The following is a 26,117-nucleotide window of genomic DNA, read 5'->3' on the forward strand; positions in this document are numbered from 1 at the left end:
GCCAGGAGTCTCTTCCAGGTCTCCCACGTGGGTGCAGGGGCCCAAAGACTTGGGCCACCTTCTACTGTTTTCCCAGGCCAGAGGAGAGAGCTGGATTGGAAGTGGTGCAGCTAGGACTCGAACTGGCGCCCATATGGGATGCTGGCACTGCAAGCAGCGGCTTTACCTACTATGCCACAGTGCCGGCCCCCAAAATAAACTCTTAATTCTACTTTTCAAGAACTTTTGGAAGTACCCTTGAATAGGTAGTAATGAGTATTTCTTGAGGGTCTAACCTTTAAAGGTTTGCAGAGAAAAGCAAGAGGTTTGAGGCTCCCTAGCTGGATCCTGAGCATCCTTCATTTGTTTGTCATTAAACAACAGTAATATAAAAAAAAAAAAAAGATGGATTCTGTATATCTCTATCTATCTATATACATATACATATTTGCCCATTTAAAAAAAAACATTCTGGGAAATTAAGCAGTAAAATAATTACAGTGGGAAAAAATTCATTTTTTTTCTTTCAAAAGGCCATTTCAGTTAAGACCCAGTTGGTAAGAAGCTTAGGAATTTAGGAATTTCTGTTTTCATTGTACTGCCACCTTCCTGAGACCATGACCAGTTAGCCTCCAAGAACCCATTTTTGATGGGAAAAAATAAAGAGTAGGAACTAAACAATACCATTATGGTTTTTTGTCTCCCAAGATTTCAAACCTAGACTTGCACACTAGAATATTCCTGAAAAGACTGAATCTACCTTGTGCAAGACAAAAACCCTTGCTCTGCTTTCATAAATAATGAGCATACTGCTTTTACTTTTATACCTCCCCCCCCCCCAGCTTTCTTTTTTTTTTAAAGGATTATTTTTTATTTCTTTGAAAGACAAGAGTTACAGAGAGAGGTAGAGCCAGAGAGACAGAGGTCTTCTGTTCCGCTGGTCACTTCCCAAATGACTGCAATGGCCAGAGAAGCCAGGAGCCAGGAGCTTCTTCCAGGTCTCCCATGTGGGTGCAGGGGCCCAGGGACATGGGCCACCTTCTACTGCTTTCCCAGGCCACAGCAGAGAGCTGGATTGGAAGTGGAAGCCTCTGGGACTTGAACCGGCTCCCAAATGAGATGCCGGCGCTGCAGGTTGGGGCTTTAACTTACTACACCACAGCACCAGCCCCCCAGCTTTCTAATCTGTTAATTCACCCAGTCACCCAAGCCAGACCTCATGCGCCTCTAAATGCTCACGTGTCCCACATCACACGGATCACAACATTCAGTTGTTTACACCTTGGAAAACTCTCTCAAATCTCAGGATTCTTCTCCAGCTCCACAGCTGCCGTCAGTGTAAACCATTGTCGCTTGCTTGGAAAAATAACAGCTTTTTAACTGGTGCCTGCCATCTGTCTTCCTCTGGCCCCAAACTACTACAAGTTTGCAAGCTCAAATCTAATTACATCAGCCCTAATTTAACAATCTTCAAGGATTCCCCACTGCCAAAGGAAAAAATCTGACTCCTAATTTGGACTCCAGTTTCCCTCACATGGCCTTTTCCCCCTCTGACCTTGCATCCAGCTGCATGCCTTTAAGCCTCTACATGGCTGTTCTCTGCTCTGCAATGCTCCTCCCTCCCCTGGCTCCTTTCTCTCTAAATGGCAAATTCTCATCCATCCTCCAAGTTTTGGCTTCACTTTCTCTCTGAAATCTTACCACACACCCCCAGCCCCTGCTGAATAGAATATAACCTTCTCCATATATTTATTATACAGAACATTTTGCATTGAAATGTAATTATGTAGTTAAAGCATTTTTCTCCCCCGAATAAGCTATGAAATTTTCCAGAACAGGAATCATGTTTTATTCATATTTGCATTGCCAGTGCTGGAGATAAAACAGGTGTTCCTGCTGAGTGAATGAGTACTAACGATGATGACAGTGGCTTCCTCAGTTGTAAACTGGAAAAGCACAACTTCCTCACAGTGACATTACAAATATAGCAAAATACTCAGACACATTTGACTGACATCCTTGCTCAGTATCTAAAATGGGTCAAATAATCTAGATGTGTCCCAAACAATAAAGTAAAAAATCACAGGATCTCAAGTTTCCAATCTGTGACTATACCTTCTCTACATATCTTGGCAACAGTGTGAAGGCACTTTGAAAATTTCATGGCAAATGGATTTTAAAAAGTTTATTTTGGTGCAAGACAATTTTGAAATTCATACAGATTTTTCATAGTACGCATTTTTATAAACTTTTAGAAGAGCCCTTGTATTTATGGATTTCAAAGATTTTTGCACCAAAATAATTACCTTCTAATTCCATTTTCCATTAACATTTAAACATTTTATTTATTTGAAGGGGGCAAAGCGAGAGACAGAAACAAAGATGGAGCTGTCCTGTCCACTAGTTCACTTGCCAAATGCCCACAACAGCCAGGGCTGAGCCAAGAGTGGGAACCCAAACAGGTTTCCCATGTGGATGACAAGCACCCAACTGTTCGAGCCATCACCTGCTATCTCTTGGAATGTGCATTAACAAGAAACTGGAATTGGGAGCAAAGCCAGAACTTGAACCCAGGCACTATGATACTGGAAGCAGGCATTCCAACTGGCATCTTAACCACTATGCAAAATGTTTTCTTCAATTTTCTATGTACTTTTAAAGTATCCTCATACATTTAAATAAATAAAATGACACTTCTTTCCAGGACTGCACTGCATCTCAAGAAACTACACATACAAATGTTAACCAACATTCAATGTTAACTAACAATAATTGTATATATGAATGTTAACTTATATAAAATGACATTTCTTTCTGGGATTGTATCATAAAAATTGTATAAACCAATGTTAACAGCAAAAGATATTTTACTGGAAACTTCCAAGGCATACACATATATGTGGCATAGTTGAAATTTATTTTGGGGGCCCTGAAACACAGTGAAGGCTTATCTAAATGGTGCTCAGAAGAGACCTGCTACTTGTCATGAAGTACTGAGTACAGACGAAACTATAGTTTCTAAAAAAACCTTCCAAATTCAAATCACAAGGGCATCTGCTTCTCACATGGTAATTTCATGTAGGATGCTCCAGAATGAGTAGCAATGGGGATTTTTAAGAAAGATTTATTTACTTATTTGAGAGACTGAAAGAGAGTGAGAGTGAGAGCACTGCCACCCACTGGTTCACTCCCCAAATTGCTGCAACAACTAAGGCTGGGCCAGGTCAAAGCCAGAAGCTTCTTCTGGGTCTCCTACTTGGGTGCAGGGGCCCAACCACTTGGGCTGTCCTCTACTGCTTTCCCAGAAACATTAGCAGGGAGCTGGATCAGAAGTAGAGCAGCCAGGACTCAAACTAGATTCTGTAGGCTGTAGCTTTAACCTGCTGCACCACAGCACTGCCCCATAAAAGAAGTCACATGGAGGCCAGCATTGTGGCCTAGTAGGTTAGGCTACCTCCTGTGATGCTGGCGTCCCCACATGGGCATCAGTTGAAGTCCCAGCTGCTCCACTTCCAATCCAGCTCCCTGCTAATGTGCCTGGGAAGGCAGCTCACTGAAAGAAAAGGTCCCTCCTTTATATCTTTTAAAAAGGTTTATTTATTTTTTGAAAGGCAGACTTAAAACTAGAGAGGAGAGAAAGATGGAGACAGAGAGAGTGAGAGACAGATCTTTCAACCGCTGGTTCATTCCCCAAATGGCTGGGGCTGAGCCAGGCCAAAGCCAGGAGCCAGGAGTTTCTTTTTGGTTTCCCACATGGATGCAGATACTCAAGCACCCGGGTCATCTTCTGCTGCTTTCCTAGGCACATTAGCAGGGGGCTGAATTGGAAGTGGAGCATCTAGGTCATGAACCAGAGTCCATATGGGATGCAAGTGTCACAGGAGGCTTAACCTGCTATGCTACAATGCCAGCCCCCCTAAATTCATTTTTATAGCTAATAAATAATGTATTATTACTTATATTTTTCCAAAATAGGAAATTGAAAGTCAGAGAGGTTAAGAAGCTTCCCCAAAATCACAGTCATAGCTTAGTGAGAGGGGGAGGCCAGATTCAAATACAGATCTGACTAAAGCTCACAGCCTCAACTATGATATTAACAGTAGTGTTGTCTTGTAACACTTATAAGTTCAATGCATTCTCCCCTTCTCAAAATTAACCAGGGTAAGTTTAACTTATTTCCTTTCCTTATGAGTAGCTTATTTACTTTAGGATATGCTGTCTTCAGGAATGAGAAAGGTAAGTTCTCATCAACATTTTCCAGCCTTGGCAAGTCATTTAGCCTTTCTGGTCTTCAAATTCTTACAGGGGAAGGGCTGGTGTTGAGGCACAGTGGGTTAGGCCACATGCCATGCTGGCATCCCATATGAGCACTCTGATCCTGCTCCCTGGATCGTGTGCCTGGGAAAGCAATAGAAGATGGCCCAAGTACTTGGGGCCCCTGCCACCGATGTGAGAGACCTGGATGGAGTTTCAGGTTCTTGGCTTCGGCCTGGCTCAGCCCTGGCCATTGCAGCTATAGCAGATGGAAGGGCTCTCTTGTGCGTAACTCTGCATTTCAAATAAAATAATTAAAAATTTTTAAAGATTTATTTATTTATTTTATTTTAAAAGCAGAGTTAGACAAAGAGAGAGATCTCCCATCTGCTGGTTCAGTCCCATCCCCAAATGGCTACAACGGCCAGGGTTGGGCCTGGGCAAAGCCAGGAGTCAGGAGTTTCTTCTGGGTCTCCCACTTTGGTACAGGGGCCCAAGCACTTTAGCCATCTTCTGCTGCTTTCCCAGGCACATGAGCTGAGAGCTAGGTCAAAAATGGAGCAGCTGTGACTGGAACGGGCACATATATGGGATGCCAGTGCTTCACGCAGTGGCTTAACCCACTATGTCACAATGCCAGCCCCATCTAATATTTTTGCAATAATTTTATCTCTAGATCCATGTGACACTGCTCTTATTTTAATTTATGCTGATTTTTTCCTGTTTTCCACTGACATGAAAGCCATTTGCAGCAAGGCTTGAACCAACATCTAAAATAAATTCCAAGAACAAGGCCATTTCTAAAATAAGACATAAAAACCAGGTGAAAGGCCAGTACTGCTGTGAGAAGAGACCAGCAGAAAAAGAAAACACTCAGCACTAAAAACCATTCTTGTGCCAAATTATGCAGAAAGGAAAGCTATATAAGGAAAGTCCGTGAGCTGAAGTTGATATTTAAGATAACACAAGTACATTCAATACACATCAGTCAAGACAGCTACAAAAATGGTTTTCTAGAAAATAAAAAAAAAATTATCAAAAGGTTCTACAAAGGCCCCTCTCTTCCTTGTGTGCAGTTTTACGAAGCCCTCACACTGGTAAGTGCATTGATGTGAAAAGGTCACTGAGTGCTGGCCATTTATTCTTTCTGGCCCTCAAATTTAAAAGCCATTCTTTGAATTTTGAAAGATCAGAGGAATTGCTGCTCTTTATCTGGGGAAGAACTTATTCAGCACCAGACTGATCAGCAGCTTTCCCCACACCTTCCCCATCACCCCTAACCTCTGGATCACTTCTCTACTGACAGTTCAGTAAGAGTTCACTGAACTGAAGTGAACTCACAGGCAGCTTTAAACTCCTTTTTAAAACAGTCTCTGCCAAGTGGGTCTCAGGAAAGGATTATCTCTGACTTTGGTTTTATATCCACTAGATTATCAATATGTAACATATGCCATTCATTGTTTCTACATGTCTAACTACTTCCCAGCTTCCCGCTTTCCCTCTATCTTGTAACACACGTGGTGGAAGGCTGCAACAGAGGGGAGCCCTCACCACGTCAACAATCCACTTCACCATTTCAGGATTCTTTAGGGAGCATGCATCTGAAATCTAAAAGTTCTTCCTCACCATTATTGCCAAATACATCCCCCAAATTAATTTTTTTAATGTCCTTAATATTTTATTTGGAACTGAATTGGAGTCCCAAGAAAAATTTACTTTTAATTGTACAATGAAATTCAAAATTTCAGGGACTGGCGTTATGACGCAGCAGGTTAATCCATCCTGTGCAATGCTGACTTCCCATACTGGGGAGACGGTCTGAGTCCCAGCTGCTCTGTATTAATGTATCTGAGAAGGCAGCAGATGATGGCCCAAGTAATTAGGCCCCTTCAGCCCACATTGGCGGCTCCTGGCTTCAGTGTGGCCCAGCCCTGGCCACTGTGGCCTTTTGGAGAGTGAACCAGCAGATGGAAGATCCTCTGTCTCAGACTCCCTCCCTCTCTCTGTCACTCTACCTTCCGAATGCATAAAACTAAGTCTTTAAAAAAAAAAAAATTCCACAGAATCTGACAACATTTCTGCTAAGGGGGTGGAAGGTTGGCTACCCCTCTCTGAAGAGATGACATTTGAGAAAGGTATTTCAGCAAAAGGAATACAAACACAGAGACCCTACAGTAGGAAGCATAGAAAATTTAAAGAATTAAGAGTAGGCCAGTGGCCAGATAAATGGTAAGAGATGGAGTCAAAAGGTAAAAAGGGACCAGAACATGGAGGGTCTTCCTTGTAAGCCACAGAAAGGAGTGACTGGATTTTGTCTGATTATCTATTTTTTCTTTTTAGAAGATTTATTTATTTATTTGAAAGACAAGAGTTACAGAGAAGCAGAGGCAGAGAGAGAGAGAGAAAGAGAAAGGGAAAGAGAGAGGTCTTCCATCCACTGATTCACTCCTCAAGCGGTTGCAATGGCCAGAGCTGGGCTGATCTGAAGCCAGGAGCTTCTTCTGGGTCTCCCACACAGAAGCAGGAGCCCAAGCACTTGGGCCATCTTCCACTGCTTTCCCAGGCCAAAGCAGAGAGCTGGATAGGAAGTGGAACAGTTGGGTCTCAAACTGGTGCCCATATGGGATGCCAGCACTGCATGCAATGGCTTTACCCACTACTCCACAGCACCGGTCCCAATATGATTATCTTTGAAATCACTCTTCACTTGAAATATTTAGCACTGCATTCTAGTTTCCATATTTCTCTGACTTGTGTTTGTCGTATCACATGTTTCTTGCTCTAGCCCTTCCTTAAACACCAGCATTCCTCCAAATATAGTTACAGACCACCTACTTTTTTCACTGTACACTCTCTACCAAAGTAATCTACTTCAGCCAATGATTCCAACTCACTGCTGACTGGCAGACAGCTCACACATGTATACTTTCTGCCCAGACCTCTGCTGCACTCCAGAAGCAGACGTCAGCCTGCTGAGTCAGTCCTTTCCCTGCTCAGAAACACATGCTTGCCCCGTCTCAGCCTTGGCTTCAGTCTTTTCCCAACCTTCCCAGGTCAATCCTTGCAGTACGTTCTTTAGTAACACCATGTACTTCTATGCATAGTACCTTTCAAAATGAAAGCTCTTATGTATATTGATATGATTATTTGTTTCATGGCTATCTCTAATAGACTGTAAATTTCACAAACTACTGTATCTGTATTCTTGTTGTTCATTGTGGTATCTTCAGTGTCCACCAGTGCCCAGCATATACAACTAATATTTGTCAAATATGCAAACAACTTGTTTTCTACAAAATATGCTGACTGGCAAAAATGAACCTTAAAACAGCACTGGGCCAGGGATGAGGAACAGGACTAAGAAGAGGAAGACAGAAAACATACCAATTACTAAACCAAAAATTCTGCTTATTCTCTCAAACAGCTGTTCACAGAAGGCACCAGTAGTTAACATACTCAGTTTTTAACAGTCACTGACCATATTGTTCAAAGGTAAACTTTTGAAAAGAACTAGATCAGGTGAACTTCTCTAATTAGGAAAAGCTTTATTTTTGGAAAAATTATAATATTAGTACAGTTAAAAAAAATTTTCCTTAAGTCTGTTCTGTGTAAGCACAGCAGCGCATGATTCTTTGGCCTCTGTCAGAGTGAGGCACCCCTTCATTCTCGAAGACGTGCACTCGTGAGGGTAGCAACTGACTGGATATGATGTCCTAGGAAAAACATTATTCCAAAGGACCACAGTTTGCTGCCTGTTCTTTCTCACATCTCAAGACACCAAAACAACCTTTGTCAAGAAAGAGAGGTAATTTTGCCAACTGTATTTACTCATATTGAAGTTATCCCCTCTCTGCCTCTCCTCTCTCTATGTAACTCTGACTTTCAAATAAATAAATAAATCCTTAAAAAAAAAAAAAAAAAAAAAGGGCCGGCTCTGTGGTGCAGTGGGTTAAATGCTCTGGCCTGAAGCGCTGGCATCCCATATGGGTGCCAGTTCGAGACCCAGCTGCTCCACTTCCAATCCAGCTCTCTGCTATGGCCTGGGAAAGCAGTACAATATGGCCCAAGTCCTTGGGCCCCTGCACCCGCATGGGAGACCCGGAAGAAGCTCCTGGCTCCTGGCTTCGGATTGGCACAGCTCCAGCAGTTGCTGCCAATTGGGGAGTGAACCATCGGATGGAAGACCTCTCTCTGCCTCTCCTCTCTCTGTGTAACTCTGACTTTCAAATAAATAAATAAATCTTTAAAAAAAATTATCCCTGTACATAGCATATATTTAGTGGTCCTTGCTTTGAGAGACACTAAAGAGAACAGCATGTAAACAGTTCAACTAATTTAAATACATGTCCTACATATAGTGTTTAAGTCTACAAGGATTTCAAGGATGATCTTTTCTGAGGCTTGCTCCTCCAAAGGCAGATGAGGTATTATGGCACTGAATGGCCAACACTTGCCTGGGTTACGTCCCGTACAAGTTGTGGGAGTGATTACAAAGACATATTTAGGGCCAGCATTGTGGCACAGCATGTTAACCTACCACTTGCTATGCCAGCATCCTGTATCAGAATGCTGGTTTGAGACCTGCTGCCCCATTTCTGATCCAGCTCCCTGATATGTCAGGAAAATAGTGGAGTACAGCCCAAGTATTTGGGCCACTGTCACCCACTGGAAATGGAATTCTGGGCTCCTCACTGTCAGGCCATTTTGGGTATGAAGCAGTGGATGGAAGATCTCTTTCTCCGTTGCTCTGCTTTCAAATAAATAAAGCTCTAAGAGCACAAACTGAAAACCTAAGCTGAATTCCTGGCTCTTCCAGTTATTAACTAAATTCTTAATTTCTCTAAGAATAAATTTCACCATGTGAAAATGGGGTTAAATATACATATGCCATGGAATTATTATAAGAATGAAATGAAATGAAATATGACAAAGCTAACCTATCCTTAAGCTAACAGGAACTATTTGGTAAACAAACAAATATATAATGTCTTCTGTGTTCTTCCTTTTCCTAGGTCTGCGTTCTCATTTGGTTAGCTGCAAGACCCCTTTATACTTTTATTTTTAAGATTTACTTATATATTTGAAAGTTACAGAGTGAGAGAGGGGAACAAACACACACAGAAATACACAAAGAGATCTTCCATTTGCTAGTTGAGTTAGTAAATGGCTTCAACAGCAAGGGCTGGGCCAGGGTGAAGCCAGGAGCCTAGAATTCCATTCAGGTATCCCACATGGGTGATGGGTGGCAGCTGCCCAAGTGCTAGGGTCATTTTCTGTTGCCTTCCCAGGCACAATAGCAGGAAGCTGCATTGGAAGTGGAGCAGCCAGGACTTGATCTGGCACTCATATGGGATGCTGGCTTAAACCTTTGTGCCACAATGCCAACCTCAGGACCCCATATACTTCAAATTATTGCAGATCTCAATGAGATTTTGTTTATCAAGCCTATATTTACCAATTTTTACCTTTAAAATTAAGAAATTAAAATGTTTATTAATTCTTTAAAATAGTAAGTTCAATATATGTCAAGAAGAACACATTTTAATGAAAACTATTTTTTTTCCAAAACAAGAGAGAGTAGGAATACTGGCACTGTTCCACATTTTTATGTCTTTTTAATGCCTGGCTTAACAGAAGACAGCTGGAGTCTCATACCTACTTCTGCACTGAATCTGTTTTATTTTCCCATGCATATGGAAAACTGCACTGTATACTCATGTGAGATTGAGAAAGACAAAGGGCAAGTATAGTCTTGGTATTACTATGAAAACAGTTTTAACAAATGCATTTAAAGGGTCTCAGAGACTAATTAACTAATTAATATTGAGAAGTACTAATTCTGGGCTCCACTTCTGAAGATACCAATTCAGAAAGCCTAGGGAACGAACTGGTCATGGGTATGTTTAAAAGCTCCATAAGTAATTATGATGTGAGCCCCTGTTTAAGAACTATTAAAAGTTTAGACACTAATCAATATACTTTTTTTAAGATTTATTTATTTATTTGAAAGGCAGAGAAGGTGTGAGAGGGAGAGACTTTTTTTTTTTTTTTTTTGAACAGGCAGAGTTAGACAGTGAGAGAGAGAGACAGACAGAAAGGTCTTCCTTCTGTTGATTCACCCCCCAAATGGCTGCTACAGCCAACACGCTGCGCCGATCTGAAGCCAGAAGCCAGGTGCTTCTCCTGGTCTCCCATGCGGGTGCAGGGCCCAAGGACCTAGGTCATCCTCCACTGCCTTCCGGGGCCACAGCAGAGAGCTGGACTGGAAAAGGAGCAACCAGGACAGAATCTGGTTCTATCTGATGGTTCACTCCTCAAATAGCTACAATGGCCAGGGCTCATTTTTTTTTAAAAAGATTTATTTTATTTATTTGACAGACAGAGTTACAGAAAAGAGAGAGGGAGAAAGACAGGAAGAGAATCACCCGCTGGTTCACTTCCCAAATGGCAGTAATGGCCAGAGCTGGGCCAATCTGAAACCAGGAGCCAGGAGCAAAATTCTTCTGGGTCTCCCATGTGGGTGACAGGGACCCAGGAACTTGGGCTATCTTTTGCTGCTTACCCAGGTGCATTAGCAAGGAACTAGATTGGAAGTGGAGTGTCTAGGACACAAACTGAGGCCTATATGGGATACTGGCACTGCAGGCTGCGGCTGAACCCATTGCATCACAGCGCCAGCCCTTTGGAATACCTTTAAAAAATGTGTCTTGGGGACCAGCACGTGGCATAACAGGTAAAGCCACTGCCTGCAGTGCCAGCATCCCATATGGGCCTCAGTTTGTGTCCTGTATGCTCCACTTCCAATCTAGCTCCCTGCTAATGCTCCTGGGTAAGCACTAGAAGATGATTCAAGTCCTTGTGCCCCTGCACCCATGTAGGAGACCTGGAAGAAGCTCCTGGTTCTGGGCTTTGGATCAGTCCAGCTCTGGCCATTGAGGCCATCTGGGGAGTGAACCAGCAGATGGAAGATCTCTCTCTCTCTCTCTCTGCCTCTCTGTAACTCTGCCTTTCAAATAAATAAAAATCTTTAAAAAAAAAGTTTATTGATTGCTTTAACTTAAAAACTTGGAAATAACAAGTATCGATAAGGATGCAGAAAAATTCCTTATACACAGTTGGCGGGAATGTGAAATTGTGTTGCTGCTATGGAAAAGTCTGGTGGTTCCTTAATAATTCAAACATAAAATGACTCAGTAATCCTCTCATGGATATTTGGCCCAAAGAAATGAAAACAGGAATTCAAACAAAACTTTGTAAAAAATGTTCATAAAAACTAAAAAGGAGAAATAACCCAAATGTTCTTCACTGGATGAATGGATGGGTAAAATAAGGTGTATTCCTATCTTGTGATATTAATCAGCCATAAAAAGGAAGAAATACAAGTATATTCTACACCATGAATGAACCATCAACATATTAGGCTAAGTCAAAGAAGTCAGCTACAAAAGTCACATAGTATGTGATTCCATTTACAAGAAATATTCAGAATAGGCAAATGCATAGAGACAGAAAGTGAAAGAGTGGTTGCCAGGGTCAGGGGTGGGTAGAGGAGAGTGCGTTAGTCTGCATGGGCTGCTATAACAGAATGCCAGTCTGGGTTGCTTAAATAACAGAACTTTATTTTCTTGCAGTTCTGGAGGCTGGGTGCTGGGAGGGTTGGTTTCGGGTGAGGTCTTACTTCCAGGCTTGCTGAACGGCAACTTCTCACTGTTTCCTCCCACGGCCTTTCCTCTGTGCACATGTACCCCTGGTGTCTCCTCTTTTTCTTATATGGACACCAGCCACACTAGATTAGGGCCCCACCTCATGACCACATTTAACCTTTTTTTTTTTTTTTTTTTTTTTTGACAGGCAGAGTGGACAGTGAGAGAGAGGGACAGAGAGAAAGGTCTTCCTTTTCCGTTGGTTCACCCCACAATGGCTGCTGCGGCTGGCACGCTGCGGCTGGCGCACTGTGCTGATCTGAAGCCAGGAGCCAGGTGCTTCTCCTGGTCTCCCATGTGGGTGCAGGGCCCAAGCACTTGGGCCATCCTCCACTGCCCTCCTGGGCCACAGTAGAGAGCTGGACTGGAAGAGGAGCAAGCAGGACAGAATCCGGCGCCCCAGCTGGGACTAGAACCCAGAGTGACAGCACCACAGGCGGAGGATTAGCCTATTGAGCCACAGTGCCGGCCATACTACATTTAACCTTAACTGCCTCCCCAGAGGCCCTATGTTCAACTATAGTCGCATAGGGAGTTAGGACAAGACATACGGATTTTACAGAGACAAATCAGTCCATAATAAAGAATGACTGCTTCACAGGTATGGAGTTTTCCTTTTGGTGAGATGAAAATGTTTTATAACTAGACAATGGTGTTGGTTGCGCTATGTCATTAAGGGTAAATTTTATGTTACCTGTATTATTTAATGTACATTAAAATAAAGTTTACTGAGACTAATTGTCCATCAGGCACTTTATACATGTTTGATTTTATCCTTGATACTTATGAGGGAAGTGATTTCATTCCATTTTATACTTGAAGAAACTAAGCTTAGACAAGTTAGAAACAAGCCCACAGAACCATGTCACAGCTCTGACTCCAGGACTCACCTTCTGCTTTGCTGCACGTGAGTGCACTCAACAACTAGTCAAGACAACACAAGGTACCATGGCTGCATACCCAGAAGACACTGGTATGTGTTCCAATTAGAAATATTCTTTCTGTCACTATCATCTGGGTGGTTTTTAATCCCACTATATGACAAAGTTATTCCATTCTAGGTGGCTACTCCTGAGCTGTCTTTCTTCCACCTTGAGGGAGGGGCTTGCTCCCTCTGCACCTGCCATTTCTTACCATTAACAGCAACACTTTTCTGTCTTATTTTTTTCTCTGTCTATAACTCTTTCTTTGCAGAAAAGGATAATCATTTATAGGCACTGACAGGCAATGAGACCTGTGTTAATCCTATTTCACAGTACTTTAGGATATTAAAAATGGTTACAGGGATAGGCATTTGGCTAGCAGTGAAGATGCAGCTTGAGATGCCTGCATGCCTTCTCAGAGTGTCTGGGTTCATGCCTCAGCTCCACTCCCTATAGCCGCTTCCTGCTAATGTGTACCCTGGGAAGCAGCAGGTGATGATGGCTCAACTCACTGGGTCCCTACCACTTATGTGGGAGATCTGGATGAAGTTCTTGGCTCCTAGTTGCAGCCTGGCCCAGTCCCATCTGTTGTAGGCATCTGGAGAGTGAACCAGTGGATAGGAACTCTCTGCTTCATTACACTTCATAGCTCTTTTTGCCTATGGTCACTTTTGCTAAGGTTCAGGAGTTAACCAACAAATGCTTCTCTGTGACAAGCTTCTGTCCCCACCTACCATTTTTAGGTGCTTTTGGGCCCAGGGGAATTCTAGAGCATTGTGGAGCCCCGAAGGTTTAACAGGAGAAAAAGAAATCTTTCTTAGAAATTCTTTAGATGGTCTACAGCAGTGTTTCTCAAACTTCAGCATGCATTAGAATCATTTAGAGCTTGTTAAAACACAGCTTGCTAGGCCGTACCCCAGAATTTTTGCTTCAGTAGGTCTAAGGTAGGTCTGAGAATCTGCATTCCCACCACTTCCCAGGTGATACTGATGCTGCTGGTCCAAGGACTACCAGCCTATAGTGGTTTTCAATCTTGGCTGCACAGAATAACATTAAGCACTTTAAACACAATCCTGATGATCAGTCTCAGCCCTAGACCAATTACATTTGATTTCCTAGGGGGCTGAATTGATGTATCCACAGTTCATACATGTATATATTTGAAAAGCTGAGGGATAAAGAGTGATCTTCCATGTGCTGGTTTACTCCTTCCCAAATGGCTGCAACAGCTAAGGCTGGGCCAGGTCCAAGCCAGGAGCCAGGAACTCCATCCAGGTCTCTATGTGGGTAGCAGGGACCCAAGCACTTGAGCCATCTTTTGCTGTTTTCCTAGGCACATTAGCAGGGAGGTGGACTGGAAGCGGAGCAGCTGGGACTCAAAGTGGTGCTCCAATAAGGGATGCAGACATCACAGGTGGTGGCTTAACCAGATGTGCTGCAACGTCAGCCCCTATAGTTGAAGTGTTTCTTTTTAAAATTTGTGAGATGGAAAGACAGAGAGATAGAAGTATAAAAGGAGGAAGGAAGGAGGGAGGAAGAAGAAAGAGATGGGAGAGTGAGAGGAAGGAATAAAACACAAAAGACAGACAGAGCTCCCCTTTGCTGGTTCACTCCCCAAATGCCCACAAAGGTTGGGAGTGGGCCAGTGTGAAGACAGAAGCCAGGAACCAGGAACTCATTCTAGATCTATTGGTGGGCAGGAACCCAACTACTCAAGGCATTACCCTCTGCCTCTCAGAGTCTACATTAGCAGGGAGCTAGAACCAGGACCTGGAGCTAGGATTTAAACTCAGGTACTCTGATGTGGGATGTAGGCATTTTAACTGATAGATACCTTAACCACTAGGCCCAATTTCTACTCCACATCTGTATGTTTAAAAACGCTCAAGACATACTAATGCACAGCTTGAGTAGTAGGGTTCCAAGCACTTGAGCCACCTTCTGCTGCCTTCCAGAGTATACATCAACAGGAAGCTGGATTAGAAGTGGAGCAGCTGGGACACAAATCAGTCCTAACCACCGCACCAAATGCCCATCCCTATAAATTAACTTGTATTGTATATAAAGTACACATCAGTAAAGTTGATAAAAAAGAACAGCTTAGTCATACAGTGGTTTATTTTGCTAATTAAGTTATAATCTTGCTCCAACTATGGTATAAAAGGTGAATTATCAGGGCCCAGGAACCCCAAAAGGAATACAGAAATGATCTCCCTCAAAGAACAACAGCATCCAGAACACAGTGACACCTCAACTGTCACCAGGGACCCACAGCTATTAGGCAGATTAGACTGTTCTTACTACCTAGTTTATTCTGATTTGGTCTTCAAACTCTGACAGGTATCTGATTTCTTCAAACTAATCCCTTCCTTCATTTCAGACACTGGTTTAATTTAACATTTTGACCTGTCTTGTGAATCTGAACCCTGGCAGACTCCCTCTTTGTCCCAACTCTGTTTCATGTTTGCTTACTATTGTAACACAAGTCATTATTTGAAAACTCTTCCTACCTGGTTACACCACCTTGGCTTCTCCCTATAGCTCATCCTCATAATCACACTGAATTCTCCAAGTCCCGGTTGTCATCACTACCATCATCATAGCACCTAACATTTCAGTGGTTACGCTGTGATAAACACTGGGCTTCACACAGTATCTGATTCTCCCAACTGTTCTGCAAAAGTAGCCACTGAAACTTAATTTTACAGATCAGAAGTGGAGTCTCAGACATTTTGCTTATAAAACTAGTAATCAAAGAAGTAAAAATTCAATCTAGGGGCCAGTGCTGTGACGTAGTGAGTAAAGCTGTTGTCTGGGGTGCCAGCATCCCACATGGGTGCCAGTTTGAGTCCCGGCTGCTCCACTTTCGATCCAGCTCTCTGCTATGGCCTGGGAAAGCAGTAAAAGATGGTCAAAGTCCTTGGGTCCCTGCACCCACATGGGAGACCTGGAAGAAGCTCCTGGCTCCCGGCTCCTGGCTTTGGGTCAACGCAGCTCCAGCCATTGCAGCCATTTGGGGAATGAACCAGTAGATGGAAGACTTCTCTCCCTCCCTCCCTCCCTCTCTTACAGCCTCTCTGTAACTCTGCCTTTCAAATCAATAAATAAATCTTTAAAAAATTCAATCTAAATCTCTGACTGCATTCACTTCAACTAACAGAATCACTCACTGGTACAGGATCAGTACTTTGTGGCAGTGATAACATTATCTAAGTGGCTGCTTAACTCTGTAAACAGCACTGGTAACCCCCTATACGTGCACTAATAGGGTTGTCCCATATTTTTAACATTTTCCCTGGTGTTCAACAGTTACATACCATTTGGATGAACACGAAAAGTATTGCTGAGTAAATGAGTAACCATAGTTATTTTTAGAAGAAGACAACAGGCTGGAAAAAAATGTCAAAATGACAAAAATTCTCTGTTCCCAACCCATCCTAAATTCTGCAAACATGTCGCATGCACAAAATTTTTTCCTTTTCCAAAAAAAAAAAAAAAAAAGTAATTAAAGCCACCTGAGCAAAATTGAATTTGGAAAAGAAATAATAACCTAAGTTTTGCTTTTTATAGCTCCAGTTATTGTCCATATTGCTGTAATTACTAAGGATTAATTTGATGTCTCATTACAACAACCTGCATCTGCTTTCAGACAGCATCAAAAGGTATTGCATTTTATGCACAATGAGTTCTATTTCTATCCTTATGCAAAGGAGTGACAGGGAACACTTTTTTAAACTTATACAAGACTTGCTTACTTCAAAGGCACTCAGTGCTTCAGACAATTTTTGTACTCAACCAGACCTCACTGGGCTAGATAACAGAAGAGCTACTCTCTCATACACTCGAAATGGAGAAAGGGCAGGTTAGTATTTCCCTTCACAAAGGGATGCAATACCAGAAATGGGCAGAGGACCCAGTGTTTCGACTTCCAATGTGGCATGCAGACACTGCAGAGTTAACTTGGAGCAGCTCTAAATCATCCTGCAAACAGTGCAACCTAACTAGCAACTAAAGAAAAGCAAATCAATACCATTCAAGCTAGTAAAATGAAGTTAAAATGGTGGATTGAGTACATATATTTATATTCCCTCCTTCCTGAGAAAAACCCCAAAAGAGTAATGAAAAATTAAAAGAAAGCAGCAGTAAGGGGGATCTTCAATGGATAAGAGATTACAACATATTTTTGAAGGACCAAAAACAGATGGCTGAGTGATGACCAAAGGGGCAAAGTATGAAAGTCATCTGGAATACTGAGTGAGTAATGTAGCAGAAGGGAGGTGACCTGCACAGACTCCTGGTGAGGTTAGGGGTGGGGGAAAAGTGGATTTACTGCTAGTCATATACAGAACATTCGACCCCCTCTCCCTCGCCCCTAGAATGGCTAGGACGTCTGATGTCCTCACCTACTAGGAAAAGTCTTCTCTACATCTGTGGTTCTCATCATCTGCATCTCCTGGAGGGTCTGTTAAGACAAAGACTGCTGGGTCTCACTCCCAGTACTTCACTCGGCGGTGATTCCCAGGGGCTGAGGACAGGAAGGAATGGGAAGGGACTGCTAATGAGTCCTGGGTTTCTTTCTGGGGTGATGAAAATGTTCTAAAATTAGATAACGGTGATGGCTGACAACTTTGTAAACACTGTAAAAACTACTGACTTAAGCACTATTTAAAGGGTTCCTGAAAATGATCATTTTCTCATCTGCATACAGGGCTCTCATGGAAGCTCATCAAACAGACTCCATGTCTCCCCTATAATAAATATATGCAGTATCTTCAATGTGTTTAGGCCATGATGTCCACCCAGATCCTTCAATATCCTGGCTGTTTTCCTAAAGTCAGGATACAAAGTCACAGCTGACTCATCTAACATTTTACAGAAGATTTCAAGTTTTTGGAAGTTGGTAAAGGACACGGAAGCTACATACAATTTCTTGGATTTTGATTATTTGGGTAAATTTAATTTATTCAAGGGTAATACATCAAACATGATATAAAAGTACCAAATGAGATTCCAAAGCCAAATACAAATAACAGGTACCAGTGTACCTAAAACATTATAAACATAAAATGCTATATAATAATGATGAGAAAAAGAGTTATATTCACTGGATTTCTATTGTTCAAAGAACACAAAAGCAACAGAATCTATATCAAATATAATAGACAGTGGTTATTAAATAAGTGACATTTGAAAATACACTTCTATGTAATTATTCTACTGATAATATTATCTCTAAATTAAATTTATCCTGGACAAGGTAGAATTCCATTGCCATATGTTCTTGCCTTCAGGACAACCATTTTTCCTAAGAGCTCTCACACTGCTAATTTCTTTTTTATTGCCCATCTTGCTCATTCCAGTTTCTATAGGGTCATGAAGACTGGGATCATGTGATTGATCCATTCCTGTATCCTACAACTTAGCCCAGTGTTTGGCACACAGCTGATTCTCAATAAATGTTGAAATGAACTGAGATTTCAGGCAATGATGTGATAATAGAAACTGAGATGACAAAGAGAAGCAGCACTCAGTTTGAGGAAGTGACAGCTTGAGGAAGTGGTAGTCTAATGGGGTGATAAGCTTATCAACAGATCATTTCAATATTTTTTAGTAAAAATTGAGAGAAATCCTTTTCCAATAGATATTTAAGTCTTTATTCTGTATTAAGTCATAGTTACAAATTTAAATATAGTCTCTAAATTAAAAAAAAAATTCAGAATCGAGGCTGGCGTTGTGACGCACTAGGTTAGGCTGCCCGATGCCAGCTCCTTGCCAATGCGCCTGGGAAAGCAGCAGAAAATGCCCAAGTGCCTGGGCTGGGCCCCTGCCGCCCACATGGGAGACCTGGATGAAGCTCCTGGCTTCTGGCTCTAGCCTGGCCCAACCCCTGGCCACTTCAGCCACTTAGGAATTGAACTACCAGCTGGAAGATCTCTTTGTCTCTCTACTTCTCTCTGTAACTCTGCCTTTCAAATAAAATGAATTTTAAAAAAATAAAACAAAAAACTCAGAACTTAAGCCATAGGGAAATAAATCAATGATTCCAGTGTTACAAATTCGGCAAGCACAAAGAACCCTGGGCATATAGAAGAATGGCATTTAAACAATAAAGAGATGGTGGTGGCAGCAGAGTTCTGGATGAGAAACGAGTTACAGTGAAAGAGTGGGAGAGACAGAGAGAGACTGATAGGCCAGATTCAGATAGACAAAGGCATGGCGGATAGGACATTAAAACAGCATATGCAGAAGAACACAAATGTGTGAAACAGGATAATGTGCTTAGAATATCATAAGCAATTGAGGATAGCTGAAGCAAAAGGACACCAAAGTAAATTTTTAAAAAAAGTAAGGGGTGTGGAAAGAGAAGAATTTTAAATGTTTTCCATGTATCTGGTTTGACAAACTGTAAGGGTGGTAATGCTATTTTCCAAGACACGGAATTCAGAAGGAAAGATGATGAATTTAGTTTTGAACACAGTGAGCCTACGACGCTGGTAGAAGTCAACTGGGGAAGACAGCTGACACTTCAGTTTACACATGGACGGTGAGCAGAGACTCTCTGGGAGATATAGGAATTACACAATACCATTCCTTGGCTACCACCTTGCATCTGTCCAGGTTCTTCACAGAGACATCCCATTCTTTAAGTCCATTACTTCTTTCACTATCACCCTCTAGCCATAGTTTCCTCTCTTCTTACCCAATATAGATTCTTTGGCCCATCATTATAACCTTCTGAACCTGTCTACTTGCATCAAACTCACTTAGCAAGACCAAACCCTTACTTAATTCAAATATCCACACTGTCTATATTTTAACACAAACAAGCCAACTATATCTATTAAATATCTCTGCATTTTTTTTGATCAATCTGTTTGAAATACTTATCCTCTGGCTATATTATACAATAAACAAAATTGGTATAGGGATAATGAACACAGTTCCTTGGCCATTTTTGACAACAGTGTGCTAATTAACATTTTTATCTAAAGAGGGTTAACTTTTTTTTGGGGGGGGGGGGACAGGCAGAGTTAGACAGTGAGAGAGAGAGAAAGGTCTTCTTTTTTCCATTGGTTCACCCCCCAAATGGCCGCTATGGCTGGTGCACTCTGGCCAGCGTGCTGCGCCAATCCAAAGCCAGGAGCCAGGTGCTTCCTCCTGGTCTCCCATGCAGGTGCAGGGACCAAGCACTTGGGTCATCCTCCATTGCCTATCCGGGCCACAGCAGAGAGCTGGACTGGAAGAGGAGCTACCGGGACAGAATCTGGCGCCCCAACTGGGATTAGAACCCGGGGTGCCGGCGCTGCAGGCAGAGGATTAGCCTAGTGAGCCACGGCGCCGGCCAAGAGGGTTAACTTTTAACATAAATAACACGCTAAAAGAAATCTCTGCGTTTTAAGTTCCTATTACAAAAACATGAGCATGAGGACCCTTCATCATCATGCATATACATCCAGGAAGTAATAAGGCAATTAAAGACTGCAGTTTCATGGCAATATCATTTCCATGAAATAGAGTAAAAAGAGTGCTTAACTCCTGTCCTTTGCTCAACCTTGTCCTGTGCAAACAGCAGAGGAAAGTTTAAAAATGACAGCTGTGATTTAAAAAGCACATGTAACAACACTTACACTGAATGCACATCAGCTACTAGAAATGATGAGGACCTACAGCTAAGACAGACACACCCTCAAGGGATACATAGGAGAATATCTACAAATTGATCAAAAAATTAAAAACGAAGAATTTTTTTCTTTAGGACATGAAGTAAGTGCATACTATAACAGAGCAGAGAGAGAGAAAAGTAATTCTACTGAGGAGAGTAGAGGAGGAAGCTGTATTTCAGTTGCACCCTTAGGAATGATCAGTGTAAATATACAGGAAATTTGGGCTAGCTCTGTGGTGTAGCGGGTAAAGCCACCACCAGCAGTGCTGGCATCCCATATGGGCACCAGTTTTGAGTCCTGGCTGTTCCATTTCTGATCCAGCTCTCTGCTATGGCCTGGGAAAGCAGTACAAGATGGCCCAGGTCCTTGCGCCTCTACTCCTGGCTCCGGGCTTTGGATCAGCACAGCTTTGGCCGTTGTGGCCAACTGGGGAGTGAACCAGTGGATAGATAACTTTTCTCTCTCTGCCTCTCTTTCTGTCTCTGTGTAACTCTGACTTTCAAATACATAAATAAATTTAAAAAAAAGATACAGGAAATTATCAGAAACACAGAGGTGCAGGAAAATGCCTGGCATGAATCATTTAAAAAAAAAAAAAACTAAAAATTAAATGAGTATAAACGAACAAAGTTCAGATAAACATCTAAGTATCAAGTGGATTAAGAGTGAGCAAGTCAGGGGCGGGCGCTGCGCCTCAGTGGGCTAATGCCCTGGCCTGAAGTGCTGGCATCCCATATGGACGCCAGTTCTAGTCCTGGCTGCTCCTCTTCTGATCCAGCTCTCTGCTATGGCCTGGGAAAGCAGTAGAAGATGGTCCAAGTCCTTGGGCCCTGCACCTGTGTGGGAGACCAGGAAGAAACTCCTGGCTCCAGAATGGCACAGCTCCAGCCGTTGTGGCCAGTTGGGGAGTGAACCAGCAGATGGAAGACCTCTTTCTCTCTGCCTCTCCTCTCTCTGTGTGACTCTGACTTTCAAATAAATACATAAATCTTAAAAAAAAAAAAAAGTGAGCAAGTCACACAAGCAGGTGGGAAGACAGTTTCACACCCAATTTATTTATTTTTATTTATTATTATTATTTTTTTTTGACAGGCAGAGTGGACAGTGAGAGAGAGAGACAGAGAGAAAGGTCTTCCTTTTGCCGTTGGTTCACCCTCCAATGGCCGCCGCCAGCGCACTGCAGCTGGCACACTGCGCTGATCCGATGGCAGGAGCCAGGTGCTTCTCCTGGTCTCCCATGGGGTGCAGGGCCCAACCACTTGGGTCATCTTCCACTGCACTCCCTGGCCACAGCAGAGAGCTGGCCTGGAAGAGGGGTAACCGGGACAGAATCTGGTGCCCCGACTGGGACTAGAACCCGGTGTGCCGGTGCCGCTAGGCGGAAGATTAGCCTAGTGAGCCATGGCACCGGCTCATACCCAATTATAAAGGGACATTCTCATTACAGCCATGAAACTGATGAGAATATCCTGAGTACGAACCCTTCATAGCTTCCGGGTTCAGTACCTAAACTGATGAATAAACCAAAGGAATGAGTTAGGACTGTTCACACTAATCACAAACCAATTAATCAAACTGGAATGAAATCAGCTCAAAGTCCAGGCTGATTTTTCCCTAAATAGAAATAGCTAGTTTTTTGTTCTGAGTACATAATAAATACTAATTTTTCAAACCTGAAAATAGACAAATTTTAAATGGGAAATAAAATGTAATAGAAACGGCCATCATTTTTGAGCTGAATATTGGCACATATTCTTCCAGATTTTTCCCTAAGATACACATGTATGCGCGTACACACCCACAAAGAGTTTAAAAAATTATAATCAGGTCCAGCTTCCTGCTAATGGCCTGGGAAAAGCAGCAGAAGGTGGCCCAAGTATTTTGGTCCCTGCTACCCAAGTGGGAGACCTGGAACAATCTCCTTGCTCCTGGCTTATGACTGACCCAGCTCCAGCCATTGCAGCCATCTGGGGAGTGAACCAGCAGATGGAAGACATCTCTCTCTCTCTCTCTCTCTCTGTCTCTCTCTCTTCCTATCTATAATAAACAAACACATTTTTTTAAAAAAGCAATCAAACAAAAAAACCCCTCAAAAAACCTGGAATCAGGGCTGGTGTTTGGTATAATGGGTAAAGCTGCCACCTGCAATGCTAGCATTCCACATGGGTACTGGTTCGTTCATGCCCCAGCTGCTCCATTTCTGATCCAGCGCCCTATACCAGAGGATGGCCCAAGTATTTGGGTTCCTGTCACCCACATGGGAGACCCAGATGAAGCTCCTGGCTTTGGCCTGGGTCAGTCCTGGCCATTGTGGCCACTTGGAGAATGAACCAGCAGATGGAAGACCTCTCTCTGTATCTCTCCCTCTAGCTCTGTAACTCTGATCAAATAAACAAATAAATGTCTAAAAAATAAAAATAAAAAAATTTAAGAATTGGAACCACATTCTGCTTCCTGTTATATAAACACAAATTCTAAATTTTTAAAAAAAATTTTTTTATTTGACAGGCAGAGTTAGACAGTGAGAGAGAGAGACAGAAATGTCTTCCTTCCGTTGGTTCACCCCCCAAATGGCCGCTACGGCCGGCGTGCTGCACTGATCCGAAGCCAGGAGCCAGGTGCTTCCTCCTGGTCTCCCATGCAGGTGCAGGGACCAAGCACTCAGGCCATCCTCCACTGCCTTCCCGGGTCACAGCAGAGAGCTGGACTAGAAAAGGAGCAACCAGGAATAGAACCCAGCGCCCACATGGGATGCTGGCGCCGCAGGCGGAGGATTAACCACGTGAGGCATGGCGCCGGCCCCTCTAAATTTATTTTTTTAAATATTTATTTATTTTATTGGAAAAGCAGAGGGACAGGGAGAGACACAGACATATATATTTTCCATTTGCTGGTTCACTCCCCAAACGTCCACAACAACCTAGCCTGTTTCAAATCAAAGCCAGGAGCCTAGAATTCAGTCTGGGTCTCCCACAGAGATGGCAAGGACCCAAGCACCTGTCACCTCCCAGGATGCACATTAGGAGAAAGTTCAAACTGGAAGCAGAGCCAGGACTTAAATCCAGTGTCTTAACTGCTGTACCACAAGCTTGCTCCTGATAACAATTTTATTTTTATTATTTATTTGTTGTAAAACTTTGTCATCAACTTTAACAGCTGCACAGTAATCCATTACATAGATGAATCATAATTAATTTAATCTTCAGCACAATGCCAGGATTCATTATATCCAATTTTAGGTTTTCATTTTTAAAGCATGTACTTATTTTCAGCTACTTGAAAGGCAGGGTGAGGGAGGGAGAGGGGGGAGGGGGAGGGAGAGAGGGAGAGAGGGAGAGAGGGACAGAGGGAGAGAGAGAGAGAGGGAGAGGGAGATCTCTTCCATTTGTTGGTTCACTCTCTAAATGCCCACATCAGCTGGGGCTGGGCCAGCTGAACTCAGGAGTCAGGAATAAGGGCCCAAACAATCAAGCTATCATCTGTTGCCTCCCAGGATGCATTAGCAAAAAGCTGGATTGGAAGCAGAGGTGTTGGTACTCAAACCAGTACTCCAATATGACCAATGCACTTTATAAAAGTTAATATTTCATAATTTCTATAGCCACATAGGTTGAATTGGTTTCCCTAGGCTGCTGTGACAAATAACCACAAACTGGCTGGCTTAATCAAGAGAAGTTTATTCTCTCAGCTCCAGAGGCTAGCAGTCTGAAATCAAGATACTGGTAGAGCTATGCTTGCTTTGAAGGTTCTACAAAAGAATCCTTCTTTGCCTCTCCTGCAATCCTTGGCATCATGGTAACTTGTGTCTCCAACTCCAACTCCCTCTCTCTTTTCTCTTCATTTTTTTTTTTTTTTTAAGATTTATTTATTTGAAAGTCAGAGTTACACAGAGAGCAGAGGCAGAGAGAGAGAGAGAGAGAAAGTCTTCCATCCGATGGTTCACTTCCCAGTTGGCTGCAACGGCCGGAGCTGTGCAGATCTGAAGTCAGGAGTCAGGAGCTTCTTCCGGGTCTCTCATGCGGGTGTAGGGCCCAAGGAGTTGGGCCATCTTCTACTGCTTTCCTAGACCATAGCAGAGAGCTGGATCAGAAGAGGAGCAGCTGGGACTAGAACTGGCGCCCATATGGGATGCTGGCGCTTCAGGCCGGAGCGTTAACCCGCTGAGCCACAGTGCCGGCCCCTCTCTTTTCTCTTATAATAACACCAGTACTTGTATTTAAGACACACCCTAAACCAGTAAGAACTCACCTTAACTTGATTATATCTGTAAAGATCCTATTTCCAAATAAGAGTGCATTCATGGTTTTGGACTTGCCTTTTTCAGACATACTTCAAGCCAGTATAGAGGTCATCCAAACAACAAGAAATTTCTAGTAGTTTTTTTTTTTTTTTTTTTTTAAGATTTATTTATTTATTTGAAAGTCAGAGTGACACAGAGAGAGGGGGAGGGAACTCTCTACTGGTTCTCTCCCCAAATGGCTGCAACAGCCAGGTCTGGGCCATGCTGAAGCCTGGAGCCAGGAAGTCTAACTGGGTCTCCCACATGAGTGGTAGCGGTCATCACATATTGCCTTCCCAGGCACTTTAGCAGGAAGCTGAATTCAAAGTGGAGCAGCTAGGACTCAAATGGGCACTCTGATATAGGATGCTGGCATTGTAAGCTGCAGCTTAACCGGCTATGCCACAATTTTTCAGTGGCTTCTAGTATAATTTTAATAGGACAAAGTACACTAAGCTACATAAGGGGTTCTTATTTTCCTGTATCTTGAAGCATATTATCTTTAATCATTGTAGGGATGAGTTCATCATTACTCATTAACTTCATAGTCATGTGAAAAGAAAATAGAAGAATACTGGATGCCTAATAGGATGCTGCAACAGTGAAATGAACCGTCAGCATTACATCATCTCCAGTTTTCTCAATGCAGTACACAAAGTATGTGTCACTTTTTAAGAAGGTATTAAGAGAAGCCTGGATACACAGTTGTTGTGGCTTTTATTGTAGTTCTGGCAGAGCACAGTTGGGAATGCAGATAATTTATTTTTTTACTCATAATAATAAAGAAAAGAAAATGTTAGGGAAAAACATTTCAGCTATTAGACAAACCAGAAAATGAATTCAAAGAGACAGTAACAATTTAGTCTCTAATGATGATGGTAAAATTGGTTATGTAAATGAAATCTCAGACAATGAGCCTTCAGGTAATGATATCCATCTAGACGATAGATAACACACGAATTGTTCAATGAATCATACATTTCAAAGGACAAAAAAGATGCACAGTATTTTCATCCAATTAGTCATGCCACAGTAAGGATTTCATCATGCAATAATTTGCAACAAGAACTTGGACCACCCCATTTTGCTGCAATGTTTTTTCATCATTTGTGACATTTGTGAACTAAAATTACTTGATACGGTTAATCACTGGATGAATGCTGAAGAGAAGTTATGACACTAAAATGTTTGGGAGGAAAAGGACTACCACAAAGGTAATTAATTAGGTCATTAGAGTTGGTGTTTCATAGAAAATGAAAAAATGCTTTGCAGTTATGAACTAAAAAGTATGGCTACCCTCCCTTCAACAAAATCA

At 42.5% G+C, this 26,117-nt stretch overlaps 1 protein-coding gene across 12 annotated transcripts in view; it reads right to left on the reverse strand.

The window, feature by feature from the left end:
- Nucleotides 1-26,117, reverse strand: part of NARS2 (asparaginyl-tRNA synthetase 2, mitochondrial) — a 149,213-nt gene that overhangs the window by 48,848 nt on the left and 74,248 nt on the right. For 2 of the 12 annotated variants that reach the window (XR_016233124.1, XM_089331761.1), the window contains one exon: nucleotides 17,801-24,585. The exons of 9 other annotated variants lie outside the window; for them this stretch is intronic. Coding sequence is in view for 2 of the 3 variants with exons in the window: in XM_089331761.1 (XP_089187887.1) it covers nucleotides 24,516-24,585 (70 nt within the window). In the remaining variant the exon portion in view is untranslated. Of the gene's footprint in view, nucleotides 1-1,195; nucleotides 1,216-17,800; nucleotides 24,586-26,117 lie in introns of those variants that run through there. One more of the 12 variants, XM_089331766.1, reaches the window with a different exon arrangement.

The sequence above is a fragment of the Oryctolagus cuniculus genome, chromosome 1 (genome assembly GCF_051225735.1).
Source record: "Oryctolagus cuniculus isolate XC-2025 breed Fujian yellow rabbit chromosome 1, ASM5122573v1, whole genome shotgun sequence".
In the NCBI taxonomy this organism is placed as follows: domain Eukaryota; kingdom Metazoa; phylum Chordata; class Mammalia; order Lagomorpha; family Leporidae; genus Oryctolagus; species Oryctolagus cuniculus.